Consider the following 23,342-nt stretch of genomic DNA (forward strand, 5'->3'; position numbering starts at 1 on the left):
GGAAAATTGCAACACCATCTTTAGATTTTTATATATTATGTATAGTAAGAAGTAGTTTTATATATTGGTGAAATGTTTTTTTTAACATAGCTTTTATAATAATTTGCTATTATTGCAATATACCATGGTTAAAAAGAGTTAAGTGTTTTTTAAATTTGTGTACATAAAATGTGCCTTTTTTTTCAAAAACAGAAAGAAAATAATACATGTGTCAAAAAATTATATTATTTTTAACTTAAAATTTAGTTGTAATCTTTTCATATAATCAAAAATAAATTCTATTCAGATTACAAATAATAATCTTTTAATGGGAGAAAGAATTTAACTTATGTTATTGTCTTTTTAGGCTATAAGTGGTGAAGGACAAAATTATATCTTGACATGGTTATGATCTAAAATAATTTGATTTCACTAAATTTTATTTCTATTAGTGAAATATTCCATGAAGTGTTATTTATTCTTCAAATACAAGCTTAAAGGGTGGGCAAAACAAAGTAGCTTTTTTTGAACTCTGAAGAAAGTGTAACTAAAGAAGTATAAACAACAAAACAGTTGCCATAATACCACTAGTCTTCTATAACTTTTACGAAGAAAAAATACTAATAATGTTGTTGTCTTATGTCACTTGTCAATACAAACAAGCCTGCCTCAAAAGTAATTACAGAAAATTTATTTTTTAAAGTGACATGACATTTGTAATAAATAATTGGAAGTTTTATAATAAAAACACACAGAACAAAATACTAAGTTTATTTACATAAATAAAATCACAATTTTTTAAATATCTAAAATCAGTCACAACACAATTAATCTCTCTCGATATATATATTTTACATTTTGAGATCACTTCAAAAATGACACTATAAAGTTGTTAAAATATTTATGCAATTTTAATAACAAGATTATGAATATTGTTTGACAAATACATAATGTATGTTTAAAAAAAATTGAGAAAGCTTTCGAGTTTTAAAACTATGAACTTTATTTCTGACACTGTGCCTTTTCTGTATGTAAATATATATATAAATTTTTTAAAAAGACGTATAGCATGAATTTTGGCATTAAAATTAGATAGACAGATTCATTAAATTAAGAAAAATTAGAAGTTTTTTGTCCTTCTGAATCTTTACTCTAAAGACTATTTCAAGCTATAGTATGTTCCACAATCACTTCCCTTAATATCAGGGTATATTTCTTATTTTTATGAATTTTCATAATCAGTGGAATAAATTTTATTAGTAACTTTTCAGTTATTATTCTTATAAATAAAATATATTACAAAACAATTAGACATACTTGCTGTTAAGAGTTGTAAATAAAAATTTTAAAGAAAAAAAAATATGAGCAAATTATTTTGGGGAAAAAATTTAGGAAATTTAGCAACCCCAAACTCAAATTAATTCAATTTCCCTGACTTTTCGGGTCTTTAACTAAAATTCCTGACATTTCCCTGATTTTTAAAGATTGATTAACTTCCCTAACTTCAAAATGTTTTCCCTGATCTGTGGAGCCATCCTGAACTATATATTTTTAGAACCCCTGTCATAAATGATATCAGAAAAAATGCAAAATATATGTAACAAACTAAAATTTAAGCCAAATATAAAAACTTTATTAAAATATAACCCATTAATTTCAGGGCAGGTGGAGTTAAAAACACCAAAACCTGTTTAATTCCCAATCAAAACATGTAGGTGTTTCTAAAATTTATTCTTCAAAATCTTACATTTTCTTTGCAGTAGTCAGGATTTAAAAATGTTGTTTTTTCTTTTCTCATTTAAATAGTAATTAATCCTTAATAAATATATTTTTTGACAAAAACTTTAAAAATATACGTTATCAGTGGTGTGTCCAGACATTTTGTGAAAGGTCCTGTTTTTGTAAAATTGCCAAAAAATTACTCGGATCTTGTGAATATAAAATAAACGTTAAGTCACATTCTTTCAACCAGGGTTCTGCTTTTGTGAATTTGTGAAAGGTTTAGGGTCCAGTTATTGCAAAAAACTTTTTCAAGGAGTTTTTAAATTGTAAATAGATACAAGATTATGCTCAACACTATAAAATTATAATAAAAAAAGTAAAATTTTCAAAAATAAACAGCAATTGCTGCTACTAAATTAGAGATGAAACGAACAAATATTTGGTATTTAGCCTATACTGCTGAATGCAAAATATTCATTTCGGACGAATAAAGGAAGAAGCGTCTGCCGAAGACAAAACTTAGTTCGTTTACATCGGTCTTCCTCCCCCCCCCCCTGGGAAGGGTTTATTTGATTAACAAAACAATAACGAAGATAAACAAATTTGCGAAGGGTCCGATTAAGAGATAAATTATTTCGTGAAGGGTCCGTTTTTAAGTTAAAATATTTTGTGAAGGGTCCGTTTTCAAGTTTTAATATTTCGTGAAGGGTCCATTAACGTACCCAAATTTATTCTAAACAGACCTCTGATTATGGACAGTGATTGGAAGACGCTATGGATACTTGAATGTTATTTTATTAGAAATTTATTTGGAATGTTAAAACACGTGTAAAATTTTAGTAAAGAAGTTTTATTTTTTAAAATTTTTACAAAAGCAAGTCTTACCTTAAGTAAGTAATCAGCACTAGATCTCTTAACACTAACACTAAAAAGTCAACATTGTTTTCTTCCATTTATTGTTCTACGATGCCAGAGAAAAATTAAGAAAGAAATTTTAAGTTTTGTTGATTGTTGTACACTTGAGCTTCTGTACCTTTTACATTTCTGAATTAAACTGTTAACTAACAGATGTCAGAAGCTATTTGTTCCACTTCCCTCTTTTTATAAAGTTTTAAAAACCTGTGTGTGCATATCAGTATTCTAAAAAATAACAAGTATTGTATAAAGAAAAATTAAAGTTTTTTTTAAGCTCCAACTAAATGTAATTACAGAAGAAAAATCAACAAAATTCACAATTTCCAAATATAAATAAGTTGAAGCACTACAAAGGTGAAAACATTAACAAAATGCAGTAAGCTTTAACTCAAATGATTGACATGAAATACTTGAAATGCCACAAGAAAAAAAGGAACAAAAAAGAAGACTTAATTCTTGAATATTCATAAATCCCCTTGAATACGCAACCATTGTGGTATCTTCACACCTTAATTTAAAATGAACTTAATTCAATGAGTCTGGGTTTAAAAAGAGGTTGATATGTTACTTTTTAGAAAGGTGAGTTCATCCCCAATTTGGTACAAAATTCCAGTCGAGCCCTTTTCTGCTGCCGGACATTAATTCTAAAAAAGAAAAGAATGCTTAGTGTACTTCTGTATAATGTACTCTTTATCAATGCCTTAGAAACAAATTTCTAAAGGAATATAATCATAAATGTTTACGTGTTGCAAACTCCTTTGAAGAAAAAACTTTTGGGGGTCAATTTTTACCGACTTTTATTTTGCACCTTCTTATAGGAATAGGTAATATCATAGAAATGATGCTTTTTCTTTAAAGAAACAGTTATAATAACTCACATTTTTAAAATTTCAAAACTCTTTTTCATTGAGCCGACTTAAATGCATGGTTATTGTTATATTTTGTTGCAATGTTATTATTTTTCCCCAGAAACAATGCATAAATTTCAGCAACTGCCTTTTCATAAGTCACAATTGTTGCAACTAGTGCATTGTTTTTCAAAAAATAAAGAAGATTTCTGTTTCTTTTTTTCTTCTTTTTGGTCTTTGATATGAACCAAACATGGCACAAAATCAGGGTGGCTTTATTTAAGTGGGAAACACTGTATAAGAATGTAATCTACATGGAGGCATAAATCTTAAATATGCTTATTAATTATTACAGCCAATATAAGTTACCAAATTAGAAACTAAAACATACTTTTTCTGAATAAACTTACCTTTTTTTTAATGAATTCAATGTTTTGATTCTTATAATATAGGAGTGGCCAAAATAAAGAAAATACAATCTGAATGGTTTGGTCAAATGTTTCACAGGCTGCATAGCCAGATTTTTCAACAAAAAATAAGCACCTTTTAAGTACTTAAGCACTCAAAAAATATTTTTATTCACTTCGCAAAAAAATCATAATTAGGATCTGTACAGTAATAAAAAAAATAATTTTCTTCTATCATTTAAAGTTCTTAATTTATAAACATAAAATCAACAAAATTTAAAAGCATTACGTAATCATGATAAAAGAACTAGTTTCTGATAAATATTGCAGAGAAAGTTGTGAAAATCATACTTTTTTTGTAATTTAGCACGGCAATGAAAAAAATCTATTTTTAAAAGTTAGAAAATTAAGTACTTTTTACAAACCTTGAACAAAAAAAGCACCTTTAAACACTTTTTAAAAACGCTACGCACCCTGGTTTCAGATATCAGGCCTTTATAACCTTTTTATTTTTGCATATTTCTCGATATTATCGGAAGTAATAAATTGTCAGAATTTATGGTAGGAAAAACTTTAAATGGCAAATTTTATATCACATTTATAGGTATTTATAATGCAAGTTTGGAGAAAAGTAAATTCAAGTAAACCTAGGAAACCACCAAAATTTTTAAATGCTGAAAAATGTTTTTAAAATGTCAAAACGCATACAAATTATTGCAGATTAACTTCCCCTTTATATGATCCTTAAAAATCCTGCCATAATTTGTCTGAATTTTAATATTTCAAATTTTTTTCAGCATTTAAAATATTGTTGTTTACCCTGGACTTAATTTTTCTCTATATTAAATTACTAATGTAAGTGAAAAAGGATTTGCCATGAATGGTTTCTCTGGAGGTATATGTTCATCTTAACAACACAAGTGTTTGATTCACATAACCCACCTTAATATATGCTTTAAAGATTATTGAATGTTGTAAAAATGAGGAGAAACTATAAAAATTTGCAAACAAAATGTTTATTAACCTTTTAACTGTCATGCCCGTCACTGCACAGACACAGCACCGGTGTTCTAAAATGTCATGCCTGCATACTCCTCGGTGTAATTTTTTTTTAGTGCATCGTATTGTCATATTTGAATATTATATTAGGAGAAGTTAGAAGTTATTTTGGCTTTATCTCTTTGTCAAACTTGAATCTACCTAGTTAATTTAAATGCTATTTAGAACAATAGATGACAGCACTTTACTGAAGATTACAAAAGATAGAGGTTTATGATTAAAGTGCGCGAAATTTTTTTTTGTTGCAAAATGGCATCCAGTTCTTTGAAACGTTATATAGATATCAATTTTTTTTTTAATTTTTAGAAAATAATGCTCCACTAGAAGCGAACTTTATCACTGCAGCCACCTCAAGCGAATATTCAGTGGCTACAAGATCTAAAAACTTTTCTGCACGTAATTGAAATTATCATTTTTTAACAACTAAGTATATTTATATTTTGTACTAAATATTCGATTTTTGCAACAAAAAAAATTGACAATTTATATACCCAAATTATCAAAATAGCTTGACAGTTAAAAGGAGGCAATTAAAACTTACCTAATTTCATTGCGCTTGACAAGCTCATTTATAGGAAGTACTAAAAATGGCCAAATTGAACACAAAAGCCATACATAATATGGAATATGACTTAAAATGGTGGTAGGTTTAAACTTCATATCAACGTGCAGTGTAATGTCTATCACACTAAACATCAAATGCAGGACAATGCTGGAAAAGAAAAAAAAAAGATTAATTTTTGTTCATAAATAAATAGATTATTTTTATAAAGAGAATTTATACTGAGTGATCCAATGATAATGGGACAAAATTTTGAGGGATGGTTGACCTGTGTTTTTTGTATAACAATGTGGGGTCTAAAGTGATGTGTTGTAAATAAACAAATTTTTTCTCTTGTGACATTTATTGTGTTTGTGCCTAAACACGTCACTTAAGAATCTACATTCTTATACGTAAAATACATGTTTTAGTATACTCAATCAATCCTCTAAGTTTGTGCCACGATTCCTAGAATCATCCTGCGCAACAAATAAGTTTTACACTATAGTATTTTTTTAATCATGAAAAATATGTGTTTTTAAGACAATTTATTGGGAATGCAGATTAAAAATTTACTTGAACATTTTTATGGTCATTATTAAAAGTCATATTTTGATGGAAGTTTAATATTCTTTTAGCAATCTTAGTTATAAAGTTTTGACTATCTTCAACTACTATTTTTCCACTTATATGATAGATTTATTACCGTAAAAAAACTAAGGGATTTGCAATTAGTATTTGTGTGGCTCGTTTTCTTAGATACGTTCAGCATTAGAACTGATTTATTTTAAAAAAGTGCAAATGAAAAAAAAAAATCAATAACTTCAATCTTATCTGTATTTGCAAAGATCCTTATTTATTTATTTGACAACAGAGAATGTTCCTTTGAGATTCTTGGTGAGTTCCAACACAAAATTTTTACTATATAGTAATTTTTTATTATTTACTGTTTAGTAAAAATTTATACATAACTTGGATGTTCAATAAAAATAATAAGCATACTTTGAAATATTTAAAACCACAAAAATTGTAATTTATTACCTAAAATAATAAGAAATCCACATTTACATATGACAGGCTGTTAAATTTTTATCAATGTGTAGAGTAATATAGGCTTAATAAATGATAATAACTAAGGTTATAAGTACTGATTTTACAGGAGTTCTCCAATACTTTTCCATAAGGGTGCTTAATTCCTATCAATAGATCAAATTTGGTTTTAGTAAAATTATACACTTACTTAAAAAAAACTACATGGATTTAGAATCAGCTCATAATGTTTATTTATTTATTTATAAAAATGCAAAATATTTAAACATAAATTTTTTTAGATTGAAAATATTTAGTTACGATGTAAACAAATTTTTTAATTTTCTAACTCTATTAGTTTTACTAAAATAATATGTCTACTAAATAATAATGTCTACTAATAATAATGTCTACTAAAATAATTCCAAGATTTAATTACTTTTAAAAAAATTATTACATTGGATGTTTAGTTAGTAAATTTCAAAAATAATAATTTTTTTTTACTCAAAAGTATTAAGCAATACAACTACATAAAGTGAAATAAAATTGTTGCTGTTTCACTTTGAAGCAGTCAACATTTTATAAATGGTTAACATTCTATAAATTTAATATATGTGAAGTACTTCACAAATCCTTAAACAAAGAAAATATTACTAAGTTTTAATAAGAATAAAAAAAAATCGTAGTTTAAAGGGAAATAAAAAAATATCTATACTCCTCTATATAATATTCGAAATATTTATTTTCTATATTTCCTTAGATTAATTGGAAGGCAAACCCTCAATAGTTTTCAACCAAATAAAAATATTTACAGAGGACTTGATATGATTTTTCTTATTTCATGCACATATTTTTATAAGAAAATATACATATTTTTTTAAAAAATTTTAATTATAAGAGGGAAATTAGCTTATAAATAAGTTTTAATTGTTTTTTTATAATAAACTTTGAATGGTGGCAAATTTAAATAAACAAACAGAAGAAAAACATGAGTACAATACTTAAATCTACAAAAGTTTATTATATAAATGTACAGCAAATATAGTTTTAAATTCTAGAAAGAAAAGTAAATATAAAAAAAGTTCTTTTCATCAGGGAAAACTTTACAAAGAATCTAAGAAATTGGGATTTAAATAAACATTGGAATAATGCATAGTAGAAACTAATCAATGAAACAGAAGTATAATTTTAGTACTCATCATTTTTGGATAAAACATGCAAAAAACGTATTCATTATAAAAAATTTATGCTCAATGTATGATTTAAAATCAGAAACTTGATCAATTTTTTTTTTTAAATATTCACTTTAAGCAAAAATAGTAAAGAGAAATAGAAAAAGGAATGCACAAAGCAATGCTCAAAACATGTGTATTAGTTCTTATAAAGTGTTACTGTGTATACTCTTATCAGTGACAAAACTAAAAATAAGCTACTGACAACAATTCTGAAATCATGCATATGGCCCATTACTCAAAGCCCTGCCTCATTCCTTTTTTTTTTCATGGGTATAAATGTTGTTTGACCCTTCAATTGTTAGTTATCAATTTTATAACTGATAAGAGTTCCAAGAATGTGTTATATGATGACTAAATAAATGGCAGAGGATAATTTATTCCTATTCATCACATGAAGGCAAGACTGAAAAAACTATATTTAATTTTAAAAGTTTCCAAATGGGATTAAAAATCTTAATCTTTTTGGAATTTGGAAATGCTGGACAGTAGACATTGATTTTTCAGTGTAAAAATAAATGTTTCAAACACAGCCATACTTACACAGTGATTGCAGTCAATATCCAATATTTATTCTGGAATGGATTGCTTTTCCATAGGAGATGTGAGCGATGGATGAAACTGATGGATATGAAAACTGGAAACAGAATAAAAATAATATATTACATCTTAGTCATTACAATATGATGTGCATTCATTATTTTTATTTGTTTAGTGATTTTTTTAGCTATCTGAAAATACTTATTCAGATTTAGAAAACTCTTTTATTTATTTAAGACATTTATATGAATGTTTATACATAAGGAATAAGTTTTGTGAAAATTATTTTGCTGAAAATTGTTTAACAGCCTCATTAAATACTAGCATACATTATTTATGTTGCTGTGGATTGCCATTAATTTTTAACTTCTAATATAGATTTTTAACATTGTTCTTTACCATCCTCATCAATGGCTCGACAGCCCAGGGTGGGCCTTGGCCAGAATAACCTTTTTCCTGCTAGTATTTTCCAGTTTTTAAGATCAAAAGGTCTTTTTCTAGGTCATCCATCCATCTCAAACTCGGCCTGCCTCTTTTCGTGTGCCAACTGGTTTGGCATTGAAAACACTTTTTGTGGTACGGTCTTCGTCCATTTTGATAACATGGCCTGACCATTTTATTCTTTGTTGTTTAATAAAGTTAATAATATCAGGTTCATTATATGAGTGATAAAGCTCCAAATTTGTTCTTCTAAGCCACACACTATTTTTTTGAAATTCCTCCAAAAATACTTCTTAAGACCTTTCTCTCAAAGTTACCCAACATAACCCCATCCATACAAGATATGGTCCAGATTTCAAAAGCATAGGTTAAAATTGATCTTAAAAGATATTTATATCATAAAACTTTTGTTTTTCAATGAATTAAATTAGATTTTATGTATTTTCGAATTCCATTAAAACATCTATTGGCCATAGTGATTCTCCTTTGCATTTCCGTTGTAATATTGTTCTTGTTGTTGATTACAGAACCCAAGAAAACAAAACTGTCCACAACCTCAAATTTATATGCTTACTGCGGAACATTCAATATGTAGTTTTTTATGATACTCCCCCACAAAGGTTAGACAAGGATAAGCTGGTAATTACTTTAAAGAAAAGGGGTTGAAAATAAAAAACACAAATTAAACATTAAAAATTCACTTCAAAATTAATATGAAGTTACAACAATTTAAATTCCTTATAGCTTAACCCTTAATTTATCAAAATACTGCTATTTATTCAGCAGAATAAAAAAAGGCAAATTAATTCCCAATTATACTTTAAGCATTTGAATTTAATTTTTATATTATAATGAATTTATAGCACATTTTGTTTCAACTTCCATCTATAGAAAACTGAAAACCAAGCTAAAAATTACCTAAAAGTTTAAATTCAATTTTATTACAAATAAATAGATAATTTTTCACAAATAAATAGCTAAGATTTTTCAGTTTTTATCCTGTAACATGAAAATTATAATCCCTGTAAGATGAGCTGTACTGATTCAAGGGATATAGCATTCACCTCAAAAGGAGGTGTACCTGCTTTGAATCCTAGCAATGGCTGGATTTAACCTCTGATTTTATTCCTTTACTTACTGAATTTATTCATTACGGGGATGTAAGCAATGACTCTATTAAAACATGAATAATGTATTTTATGTCTAAATTATGCTTTTTAGTTTAAAACATCACAACTGTATGATATGAAATTCAAATACATTGTCTCATATAATAAATATTTTATTGTAATACTTCCAAATAATTTCTGGTACCAGAATGATTTTGTTACCAATTTTCATCTTTGGAAACATTCAAAACTCGTTTTATTATGAAAAACAATAGAAAGCAAAATTGAAAATTAAAAGTATTTTCTCTTCTGTCACATAGACAGAAGAAAACTCTAAAATAAAGAAGTATTTCTGCAAATGAGAAAGACTGGGTACGCATGCAATATTAGTAGTAATGTATTTTATAACAAAATTATTTATATATTAATCTTACTTACCAAAGCAAAGAACTAAAAAGAATGAAAGCACATTTTGGCTTACTGTTAATACAGCAAACCAAGATTCAGCACTTATCTTCTTTTCAGGTTTCCTTCATGAAAATAAAAAGTAAAATAGTTAAAAAACAAAACATTTTAAATTAAATAACGTACGTAAAGTAAAATAGAAAATAATTTTTCAATTAGAAATCTTGAGGTAATGAGGCAAGAAAATACGCCCCTCTTGTATGAATTCCATTTATGTGAATTCTAAATATTATTTAAATTCCTTTAAATTAATTTAAATAAAAATTTTTTTGCATCGTAGCAACCCTGTACACTATATTTATAATCCTTATCATTTACATCCAAAGGAGAATGTAAAAGAAATCGCATCAAGAAAAAAAAACAAAAAAAAACATATTGACTCTGAACACTATTGTTATTAAGTAATAAACATAAAATAAAAAACATAAAGACTAAAAAAACATTTTCCTAATTTCAATTATTTTGGAAATAATAAAGTACTAGTAAAAAAATAAAAGAATAAAAAAAAATGCAGATCCAGTTTAGTTTAGTGGAATACACTGTGAAATAAATTAGGAAATAAAATTTCTTTTAAATCATCTGTTTGGTTCTATTTAACCCTAATTGCTAAAGAACACTATTTTTATTTATGTTATTCACCAAAATATATAGAACATATTAAAAATGTGAAATAAATTCTCAAAAAAAAGTAAAATCTCTAATAAGGAAATAAAAACTACTTAATCAAACATCTTGCTACAATCAATTTTAAACAATTAAAAAAATATATTTATTTTAACTATAACAATCCACTTATATATTGACACTACAATTTTATCTTTTGCATGCAAATTGTCTGAGAAAATGAAAGATGCATGTTTACAAAATTTTACGTAAATCAATTAAGATTAAAAATCTTACAAATAATCAATCAGAAAAATTATTAGCAAATTGAATTGATTGTATTAAATCACACTGATTAATGGTTAAAACAAGCAAAAGCTTTATAAAACTTTAGAGGTTTAGAACCCTGACTAACACATAATTATGATAAAAAATATTGCATCATAAATACAGGGTATCTGCTTGCTTTAGATTTTCAAATCCATGACTTTTCGTGATTAGAATTTTCATGACTTATCGAGGTTACTATTTTCTCCGACAAAAACACAACAATAAATTAAAAAAAGCATTATAACAACATTAATTGAAATGATAGGTATAACCAAAACTGTTATACTCTGCATCTTTGTATTTATAGATTTGAAACTTAAGAAACAAAGTTGAGTAAAGAAAGAGTTAAAGCAATAAAATAACTGAAAAAATACAAAAGCAAATAACTAAAATCTGTCAGATATATGTAGTTATTTAAAGCTGTTTTATTTCTTCTTTAAATTAAGTGTAACATAAAAAGCTTAAACTAGAATTTTAAATTGATAAAATAAAAAAATTAAATAATAAATAAATAAAAAAAATTCTGAAATCACAGAAGTTTAAAAGATAATTTGCTCTAGAAATGTTCTTTCTTTCATTCTTTGAAAGAACACCATAATTTTTAAAGAACAGGATAAAAACATTTTATATTTTAATAGAATATGAGTGTGAGTGTATTTTAATAGAATATGAGTGTGAATTTGCGATAAATTCAGATGTTTGGAACATTGGAACACTGTGAAATTGGGAGGAGGGGATAGATTCCGTTTTAAAAATTAGATTTTTAGGCAACTTAAACCCATGATTTTATCAAAAAAATAGTTAAAATCTTGACAAATTTTGTTCAATACCGATATCCATGACTTTCCAGATGTGCAGACACCCTGTAAATAATTGTAATTCGAACAGTATCATTCAAAAAATCTAGGTATTAGAATACATAAAGGCAAAAAAGAACATAAAAGCATTCTTACACTATATCAAGTGTTACCCAACAAACAAGAGCATCACTTTCCAAGTAGATCTTGCAAGCAGTAGACATGACACAAGTAAACATTACAATTGCAATCATCAAAGATGGGCAAAATTTGGCACAATAACAAACAAGGAAGAATAAAATTGCCTGCAAATGATAAAAAATAAAATAAAATAATGATACAATTACACTATTTCATTTTCAAGTCTTACATATTTACATGAAAGTGTTTGCTTTTCTTTGCTCGTTCAAACAAATGTCACAGATAAGTTAAGGAAGGCGGTAATAATTAGTCTCTTTCTTTCCATTTTCCTTTCTGATCAATGAAATAGAATCAAAAAGTATCCAGTTAACAGTTTGTTATAGTTTTGTGTGGGGAGAGTTGATATCGACAATACAACCTTCATTTATGAAAAGGTATCCCAATATAGAATCAAGTTAACATGTCGTAGGGAATTGGAATTGTATTTTCTTAGTGGTAGATACACTACAGTTTCATAAACAAGGTTGTTTCGTAGACAAATACATATTTTATTTAAAAAAAGCATTTTCTTCAACAAGGATGTTTTGTAGACAAGGTGATTATAAAAAAAAATGTATTTACGTTTATGATACATTAATTTAATGCTTTAAGAATCGAGTCCAAGATCAAAATTGTATTGAAATTTCTATACTACACGCTACTTTTCAACTATACAGCAAAAGAAAAACCAGTTTTTAGTTTTAGGAAAGCCACAAAATTTAAGTTTGGAAAAAGCAAAGACTATTATTGCTCAACGATGTGAATTGAAAGAGGATGAGTATTAAAGTTTTTTGTTAAAAACATACTGAATTAAATCATTGATCTACAAAACTTGAATTCTTCAGATGCAATGATTTTAGGTTATGCAATTAAAAAAAATCTGATCTTCCATTCAAATGTTATGTTTCTTATCACTTAAGGTAGTTTTTTCCTTCCAGTTTTTTTATTTTATGGAATTTTGTTATTATGACAATTGCAAACTAAGATACTTTGGAAGTTTTTTACTAGAAGAATTTAATCAAATGTAATGTTTTATAGTACTTAAAAGAGTTTTTTTTTTACATATTTTGTTTATGAATTTTCATTTATTGTAAACTAAGATACTTTGGAGGTTTTTTACTAAATCATTTATAGTATCACATCATTTACCCCCTATTTTGTGCTGAAAATTAATTTTTTTAGACGTTTAGTATTTGCTGACATTTAGAGGGGAAAAAAATTAACAAACTAAAATTTAGGTAACCAGTATTTTTGTTTCCTTTAAAAATTATATAAAAATTACATTTATTAGAGAATAATATTTATTACATGGTTTTTTCCTCTCATAACTTTAATGGATATTTAACTATAATATTAAGGGTAAATATTGGGCCGTGCATAAATGCGGTATATTAAGCAAGAATTTCTTCATTTTAACGCTATTTAACACACTATTATACATATATACCTAGCTACATATAGTGCCACATAGGCCGGGATAGCCCAACTGGTAGGGCAATGGGCCCATGCCCATGAGATTGTGGGATCGATCCCAGTCGGCCGAATACTCCCCGTGTAGTAAATGGTGACTGATGCACGTTAAATTTGTTGACTCGCAAAAGTCCTCCATGTTCCCATAACAAAACAATACCTCTGGGGGTACTGATCCAGGAGTTTCCTTGTCTTCAGGATTGGTTCAAAATTACAAGGCTACAGAGTTGAGCATCAGTAGTCGTAAACTCAAAAATTGGGTCGTCTGTTCAACAGCGGTTGTAAAATAAAATATAGTGCCACATCAAGGGCTCCCTAATTGGCCTACATTTATTTCCTTTGGTATGGTACTATAGTACCTTGTAATATAATACCTGGTCGAGTTTGAATATTATGGATTAATATAGGATGAAATTAAATATGATTCAATTGTGAAAAGTAGGCATGCAATTTTATCACCAGCCACAGACCCTTTCAAATCTTTATGGTCCCCTTATTTTGAAAACACATAACTTTGATAATTTTACACCTTTATTTGAGATTTGATGCAGATTAGTGACAATTGAGGGACTCACTTGCTTGTTGGCAACTTTAACGTTTTTTCCTGTGGCCAACATCATGACTTGAGTATCCAGTGGATGCCCCATAAGGGATAGACTGAGCAGAGGAACTTCCAGGCAGATGAGCCACAGCATATGGGAGAGAGGAAGAGCGAGAGGGAGGAAGAAGAGAACAGCTAGAACTTGGAGGAGGGCGATGCTCAAGAGGCAGCAAAGCATGAACTCCAAAGAATTACGTGCACTGCACATAAAATGGCGGGCCTAAAAAACAAAAATTATAAAATTTATCAAATTATGAAAATCTAGTCATAAATATATAGAGAGAGAGTTAAAGAGCAACGACATCCAAAATGACTTGAAAACCTTAAAGATTAGAAATTGGAAGGGAGTTGCTATGGATAGGAGGTGCTGGCATTTGTCAGCTGTTGAGGCAGCCAAGGCCGGCAAGGGGCTGTTGCGCTGACAAAGAAGAAGAAGTTAAACAGCAAAGATCAATTTTGGAAATACCAATGAACTCCATTCTGAAATTATCATTATATTAGTCATAGGGGGCCATTAAAATTTTATATGAGAACAAAATGAGGGATTGTAATTTGCTTATTTTTGCTGACAAGGAGAAGAAGGGGTATGAATAATGCTTATGTAAGAAAGTAAAATCATCTTAATTTTTAAATTTTTTTTTCTAAAAGCAACAAACAAAAATGGTAAAAAAAAATTAGTAAAAAAGGAGATTTAGGAAAATTTCTTACTAAGTTTGGAAAAAGAATAAAAATTTCTTCTATGACTTTTTAAGGTCAAGAATTTAGAACCACAGTTAAGTTTTTGCTATTAAAAAAATTTAGGTACAGTCTAGGTATGTAACAAATATTCAGTTAGCCGGATATTTGGCCAAATATTCAGCTGAATAATCAACAATTATTCAGGTAATTATATAATGGCAAAGTTTTTTTGAAAGAGATCAGTATCATACAATACATTTTAAAAAACTAGAATTTTTTTTGTATTTTTGGTCTTTCAAAAATAATGTAAAAGATTTAAATTAAGTAAATTTTAAAATACTTAAATGTAACGAACTTTTTCATTCAACAGTGCACATTTCTAAATATTAGCTACCTCAGAAAAACCTTTATTTTTATACATAATTAATAAATTTATAGTAAAATGTTTTTAATTAAAACAATAATTATAAAATTTTTAATTATTTTATAATAATTATTATAAAATAAAAATTTACAAAAACTATTATAATAAACTTATAATAGTATTTTTTAAGAAAATAAATTTCTTCACTTTACAAACTTTTTCAGTCTGCTTGCATTCTAGGGGGCAAGATATGTAATATTACAATACTGAATGTCACTTTTCAGAAAAAAATTTACCCAAGGTCTGTTTTTTCAGAAAATTTACCTGTCCATTATTCCCAATTTATAAACAACCCGATAAGGATTATAAGATTTATAAACAACCCGTTATTATTGAATACATAAGAAATAAATAGAATGAATTGGATGGCCCACGTGTTTCGAATGAGTGATGACAGTACAATAAAAAATATGCTGCTTTTTAAACCCAGTGAAACAAGAAAGAGGGGAAGGTCGCGGTTGAGATGGGCTGACTCGGTGGAGTCTGATTTTCTTCCAATTAATGAAAAGAAATGGAGTTCGAAGATAATTAAGAAAAGAATTCAAAATTTTATAAGCAATTAAAAATAATAATATTTCCTATGAAAAAAACGCGCAAAGCAGCTGTGAATCCAAAAGGAATTGAAACAGGAGAAACAATGATATATGAAAAATATGGAAAAATAATACAACCAAAGCTGACGTCTTTAGGGGGCACCAGCTCCGGAAGACATAAAAGCAAAACCTTTTCTATCAAGAGAGCACAACATAAGTCTAAAATTGCTCTCTCTGTACCCCAAAGGTTTTGCCAAAGTCCAGACAAAGAATATAATACATAATATAAAATCCATAAAGCTAATACAGAAGAATAAAAACAAGACAAATACATAAGAATAGTACATACAAAATCTTACATGAAACAAAAATCCAATAACCAGATAACACAACTGACTGTGAGACATAACTAAATTTGATCAAAGATAAATCGGAAGTCATTATGGAGAACTCTTCAGAGGAAGGCATTGGCCCACATTGGGCTGTCTTGCCAACTATGATGATGATGATAATTATCCCCAATTTAAGATCAACATATTGCATAACATTGTGAAACAATGCAAAGTCTGTGAAGCAAAAATTTTTAAAACCAATTTTTTTCAACAATATTAACTAATGAGTATTAAAGGAAATGCAAAAATATTACCTCTGTTATCAAATGATATAGACTAATGGGATCCTCTCGGTGGAAGATTATTCCACATGGAAGACTGTTTAAGGCAGAGCTAATGTGGTGAAATGCATTTTGTTCACGTGTTCCATTCATTGATTGCTGAACACACAAGTGAGGTAACAAAGGCTGAATTGCAATGCTGAAAAGAAAATTTTCAAAACAAAATTAGTCTGAAAGAAGAACAGAAAGTTGTAATAGTATTTTTTACCAATAACTTTTTTTTACTTTAATGGCAGGTACTTTCGTTCTTCACCTCGAAAGATGACGGAAGTGTTGCTCATGTTTCTCATTTAACGTTACCCAGTGGGCACCTGTGAACCTCAGTCACGAAGGTTAGCAACATTATCCCCGCCACACTGCCACAAATACCCATTCATAGGGTGGGCCACATTCACACAACAGAGGACAACACATAGAGAGAAGCATCCATGCCCAGAGCGGGATTCGAACCCGCAGCCATTGGCCACCTGGTCGGCTTTTTACCAATAATAAATGAAAAGCTGTGATGGCTCAGGGGATAGAGCGTTCGCCTTTCAATGAGGTGGACCAGGTTCGATTCCCAGCGATGGCTGGTTGATATGAATTCTGCACCTGGCTCATACTTAACACAGTGATGACGAAAAATATCCTCAGTTGTAGACGGATCATGGGTTACAGTCCCCTTTCAGCCAGGCTAACCCATAGGAGGCTGTCTTATCCTTGTAACACAAATGAGGGTTAGTTCTGTCAAAAAGTTCACCACAGAGGCAATTTGTTGCTAATGGTTAATCCAAGAGTTCCCGGGTTTCCTGGATTGGGTTCAAAATTTCAAGGTTACAGAGTTGAAGATTAGTAGTCAAAAACCCAGAATTTTGCCGGCTGTACAAGAACGGCTATAAAATAATATTATTAATAGGGGCTGTGGTGGCTCAGGGGGATAGAGCGCTCGCCTCCCAATCAGATGACACGGGTTCAAATCCCATTGATGGCAGGTTGATTCAAATTCCGCACCCAGCTCACACCAACCACATTGTTGACGTAAAATATCCTTAGCGGTAGACAGATCATGGGTTAGAGTTCCATTTCTGACAGGTTAACCGTGGCTAACTAAAATTACAAGGCTACGGAGTTGAACAGTAGTAGTATAAACCCAAAAATTGGGTCGGCTGTTCAACGATGGTTATAAAATATAAAATAAAATATTATTAAATTCAATAATAACAAACAATTATAATTCTTAAATAATTTTTATGACTTAACAGTTAAGTTTTGAGAATACTTAATAAGCAATGTTTTTTTGCCATTACTTTAGAAGTTTTTTAAAGTAATGAAAAGAATCTAAAATTTTCGATTTTAGTTTTAAATATTTATTTTCGCTTTCATTATTTTCTAAATTAATTTTTAAAGAATGGTTGCTTTTGATGAAGTAACAGGATGAAACCATTTTCCTAAATTCCAATTGGATAAAAAGTTTATCAGTACACGAAACAAATACTACAGATGAAATAAGTTGCACAGCAACGATAGAAGTATCTATATTAGAAGAAAACTTAATACTTTACACATAGATGAACATAGAACAGTTCTTGTTAAAAGTAATACAGTTGATGCCATGCTAAAGCCATATTACTGAAATATAAATTTTTTGTGACTGTGTGCAGCCGTACTTTACTAGAAACATTTAAATGCATGTAAGTTGAAAATGATTTAACTTTACTCAATGAAAAATGCATACGGTAATTTTCTAATCAAGAGAAAAAGTACCTGGCATCAGCTTGAAGAAATATAGGAATATTTTCAGTATTAGCAGAACTTCCAAGACAGCAGACAACCTCTCCGTATTCTTGCATAATGCAGATCATTTCTCGTGTTGCTTCTGCAGTGCAATCAGTAAACAAAGAGACTTGCAGTGGAACATTGTCAACATTCTCAATGTGGGGTCGGATGTTTTCAGTCCCCTTTGGCAGTTTTGCCTAATGTAAAAAAACACAATGTTAAAAAACAAACAATTTACTATAAAAATTAATTAAATGAAATATATGGATGAAATATAAAATGACATAATAGCTGGAAATAAATTTAGACTGTTTTCACAATGTCTGATCATATTAATGCCAGTAAAAGTTCAATTCAATGAATCAGAACCCGGTCTTGTCGCGAGAGCAGAGGTTATCAAAACAACAAAACAGAACAAAGCTACTATTGGACTTAACGCTTATCATTTGTTAGGGTTTGAACCTTTAATAAACATGTAATAAGCTGGATAATAATAAACAATAAATAAGGTTAGTTTAAAAACATAAGAACATTAAGGAGTTGATTTAACAACATGGTAGGTCAATTCTCATTTTGACTAGTGAAGTGAAATTAAGAGTTTGTCTGCAAGAAAACTGAACCAATTTAGAGACCATAGAGGTACCCTATCTCCCCTCACTATCTTATCTTACTTGACTCTCCAATCAGGGTGCGTAGCCAAATCTTTTAACAAAAAATAGGCACCCTTTAAGCACTCAAAAAATATTTTCAACCACTATATACATTAACTAACATTTAAAATAATTTTCAAAGACTTTACATGATCATGATAAAATAACTAGTTTCTGACAAAGAACTCTTTTCCTGATTATACTAGCCATTATAAAATGATCAAGAGATTTTTTCGGTTCAATATCAGAGGGTGGAAAATGAAGCCTGAAATTGAGAATCTCTTGCAAAATGTGGCAGAGTTGCACATGAGAGTGCAATAATCTCACCGAAACCAGCTCAGTAGACGCACACGCAGACTTGAAAGCATTTCATCCAGCATGTAAAATGATTGACGCCTTCACACGCAATGGACTGGCGTTACACTGAAATAGAGTGTGGTTGAATGAATTGTGAAAATGTCGAATAGAACAATGTGAAAAGCACACTTTTGCATAATACGTGGTGAAAATCAACATGGTAAAAAAAAATAATAATAATTTTTGAAAAGGGAAAATTAAGCACTTTTTAAAAACACCCAATGAAAAAAAGCACCTTTAAATGCCTTTAAAAAACGAGAATCGAAAATAAGCACTTTTTAAAAACGTTACGTACCATGCCAATATACTATTTACTGATGTGCAACACTATTAATTTAAGAAGACATACCCTATTAGACATGTCAAATGTAACAGGGGCACTCTGGTCAGTACTTTCGGTTATGTGACTAGATCCCCCCTCTTCACATATCATTATGTCCTGCAGAGAGGATTTCCTGTAGGACTGGTCTTCTAGGGAAATATCTTGAAATAGGCTTTCTGTTCCAAGGTGTGTCCTACGAAAACAGACACAAATCATTGCATACATAAGTAACAGCAAATTCAAAAGCAATCTGTAATTCAAAATCATGGGTATTCAATTTAATGCAACCTTTTTCTTTTACTCCTTAGTTGTAACAGTTTCTTTTAATCAAACAATCAGATCTTTACATACTAGAACTCAATAATTTGAGGGTCTTATCTTAAATATGCTAATTAATTAGTGCAGATGATGCTTTAAGTTATGAAATAAAGCACAAAAACTTACTTCTTTCATGAATGTGACTTTCTGACCCTCAAAATAAGGAGGATTAGTTGCAATATGGGAAATATGGTGCCAATGGTTTAGTTAAAGATTCAAAGGAGCAATATTACTCCTTACTCTTATTAAAATAATTATTAAAATTACTCTTTGCATATCCATGCAAAAAGTAATTTTTAAAAATTATTCTTTTATTATTGAATATAATAGTCAAAAAAGTTTTGAATTGTAAGCTATACACATTTTTACACCATTTTAAATAATGTAATTTTACATGGCAAAATATAAAAATTGAACGAAATCTGCCGAATAGTTCTTGAGAAGTCCAATTTCAAATACAGGCATTTTTTTAAAACTTTTACATCTCAGAAACCATTAGACCAATTTTGTCCAAATTTTTCATTTTTCATACAAGCTTACATTCCTAAAAATTATGTAAAAATTTGAATACCTTACAATTCAAATTTTTATACTATTATTATATATATTAATAAAAAAGTAATAAACAATTATTGAAAACTATTTTCGCATGGAATTATCTTTAGAAAAATTAATATCATAAATGAGTGCAAAAATTTTTCAATTCATTGAAAAAGTTCTCAAGATATAATGAAATAAGAACAAATTAAACTTTACATTTAGTGGTCCAAACTTCCGTCTCTTCTTTTGACCGAAGTGTTGGAATCACATTTTCCAAATTGCGAATACCCTCCCCCTCCCATTTTGAGAGTCAGAAATCCAAATCCGCCAAAAAAGGCAAGTTTATTCAGAGAAAGTATGTTTCTTTTTGCCTGATTTTAAAGCTTAAAATAAGCTGGCACAAATTAATTAGCATATTCGAGGTCACTTCTTTAAACCATTAATAATGAATCATAGTAGACGCAAATCTAATCATTAGATCAAAAGTTATTCATCGTGTTCCTTTTTTTGTGCACTTTACAGCATTACAATATGAAATTAAACAACTGTACTACAAAATAAAAGTACTTAAAAAAAATAATAGAACACAATCATTCACTTTTCCAGCAATAATAGCCAAATTAGAATTTTAATTCAAACTAATTACCAGAAAGCTAGAAATTTAATTTCACTTTATGAATCTCAAATAAGAAAAACGGGAGTTTGTGACGCTTTCTGAAGTGAGCTAAACTTTTGAGCCAAAAAGCTACTAATCTTCAGCACATCTTAAGTTTTTACCCTCTAACATCTAAATAACAAATCATATGCCAAACTTAGACTTGAAAAAAATAATTAATCACAGTTTTTTTTCTCATATTGAAAGAGGAATCTTACAAAAAGAGGTTTTCTACTTTATAGAATTAGCTGAGGTATTCTGTTAATCATGTAAGAAGAAAAATTAAGACCACCCTGTTTAGCGTTTTATTTTCCTTTTGATACTAAAGTTTTATTGTTTATTTCTAGTTTCCACAAAGATTGGATTAAGAAAATCATTAAGCGGCCGATTTATTTATTTACATTATTGCTTTCTTGGATTTCAGTAACAAAGCAACAAGAGGTTATGAAAAAGGCCTTTTTTTCAGACAATTTAAAAAACCTATTACTAATAACAAATAGTAATAAATAACGAGAACGCCACATCACCAATGTTAAATTCAATACAGCAAGAAATTTAAAAAAATTATTCCCAAAATAAGGTCAATAATTAATATATACCCTATTTAAACAAAACACTTTTTTTTATAAAACACCAATAAGCTAGCTAGTCACTTTTTCAGCCGCATAATCTTGAGAAATTGAAAAATAGTGATGTTTCAAACACAATCTACAGATTTATATGAAAAAAATATTCCATTTGAAGTTCATACTTGCTTGAAGATATATTATAAAGAGATGTTGAATCTTCACTTTTAGAATGAGTACTTAATTCTTCAGATTTCACTTTATTTGGTTCAAGATTAATCATACTGGGAGCACTCGCATGGCGAATAGGAATCTAAAAACAAATAATGCACTTTAACTGGCAGTATATGTTAATTCAACAAAACCAATTGAAGTCTAGTCAAATGCTATATTTCACATAAAAGAAAATACAGTCAAACCCCGCTATAGTGAACACGGTTTATAGTGATTCAAAAATATATTAAATGCCGGATATAGTGAATAAAATGTTCGCTCCCATGTCTTACTACACTCGTATGTTATTTTTTGTGGATATAGTGAATGAAAAAAAAAGAGAGGAAGTTGGATATTAGGAACTTTTTCATGTCTTCGACTGATTTTCATTTTTTGTAATAATTTTGAAATTTCTACTTCAAAATAAATGCAGATATCGATTTTTAAAATCATCTATAGCATGAAATGTAGCAACAAGCATTTATTCTTGTTTGCTTCATTATTGAATTGGTTCAGCATTCAAAGAAGCTGCTGTCTTCCAGTATGTGGACAAATGTTTAAGTCGAAGCGGATGAATTTGCTAAGCGATTTGGTGGTATTACTTTCGTGTAGGTACTTGAATGGCTGGTTAGACAAGTTTAGAAAGCGGAATAACATAAATTCAGGAAAAATTATCGGAGAGTCGGGAAGTGTTTCCATATCTGATGTTGAGGATTGCTCATAAGCTAAAAAATACTAATTTTTTTTACATGCAAGATGAAGAGTAATAACAAAAAGAAAAGTTAAAACATTTTTTGTTACTACATATTATTTTTCAGTCATTTTTGCAATTGGTGTGGAACCATTAGTTAAAATTGTTTGCTGAACGGATATAGTGAAGTCCCGGTTATAGTGAACCGAAATTTCAGTCCCTTGAAAGTTCATTACAGCGGGGTTTAACCGTACTAACAATCTAAAATATATAATAATATAGAGTATGCAATTATATCAATAATAATATACTTTTATACTTTATCTTTCTTTCCCTTTATAATGCTATTATCTTTAATAATACAGTACAGAACCCGTTATCCGGAAATCAGAAAACTGGAAAACCAAAAGACCGGAACGAAATTCCATAAATTTTCGCGCCATTTTTAAAAAAAAATTTTTTTTTCCTCATAAGATTTTAGGATTTTTTTTTCTTTTTTGAAAGATGTTTACCTTACCATCATTTTGGAAATAATCATTAGTGTATTCCTTCATCGTTTTTTCTTCTTTTTAAGATTATTTCCAAAACAACACATTTTTTGTTAGGTTTAACAATAAACAAACGGCTTTTTGTAGAGATTCAGAAAACTGGAAAAATCAGTTATCCGGAATAGCGATGGTCCCGATTGTTCCGGATAAT

The 23,342-nt window shown here is 28.7% G+C and overlaps 1 protein-coding gene across 1 annotated transcript in view; it reads right to left on the bottom strand.

The window, feature by feature from the left end:
* Positions 1 to 735: 735 nt before the first annotated feature.
* Positions 736 to 23,342, bottom strand: part of LOC107452042 (transmembrane protein 94-like protein l(2)k05819) — a 107,859-nt gene continuing 85,252 nt past the window's right edge. Inside the window, exons 20-29 of the mRNA XM_043052039.3 lie at positions 21,925 to 22,052; positions 19,688 to 19,853; positions 18,320 to 18,528; positions 16,550 to 16,715; positions 14,243 to 14,488; positions 12,174 to 12,322; positions 10,261 to 10,352; positions 8,276 to 8,369; positions 5,472 to 5,642; positions 736 to 3,260 (exon numbers count right to left, since the gene is read on the bottom strand). Coding sequence (XP_042907973.2) covers positions 3,188 to 3,260; positions 5,472 to 5,642; positions 8,276 to 8,369; positions 10,261 to 10,352; positions 12,174 to 12,322; positions 14,243 to 14,488; positions 16,550 to 16,715; positions 18,320 to 18,528; positions 19,688 to 19,853; positions 21,925 to 22,052 — 1,494 coding nt within the window. The 3' untranslated portion in view covers positions 736 to 3,187. The remainder of the gene's footprint in view (positions 3,261 to 5,471; positions 5,643 to 8,275; positions 8,370 to 10,260; positions 10,353 to 12,173; positions 12,323 to 14,242; positions 14,489 to 16,549; positions 16,716 to 18,319; positions 18,529 to 19,687; positions 19,854 to 21,924; positions 22,053 to 23,342) is intronic.

This window comes from Parasteatoda tepidariorum, chromosome 2, assembly GCF_982258835.1.
Source record: "Parasteatoda tepidariorum strain Cologne lab strain chromosome 2, Ptep-v5.0, whole genome shotgun sequence".
Classification (NCBI taxonomy): domain Eukaryota; kingdom Metazoa; phylum Arthropoda; class Arachnida; order Araneae; family Theridiidae; genus Parasteatoda; species Parasteatoda tepidariorum.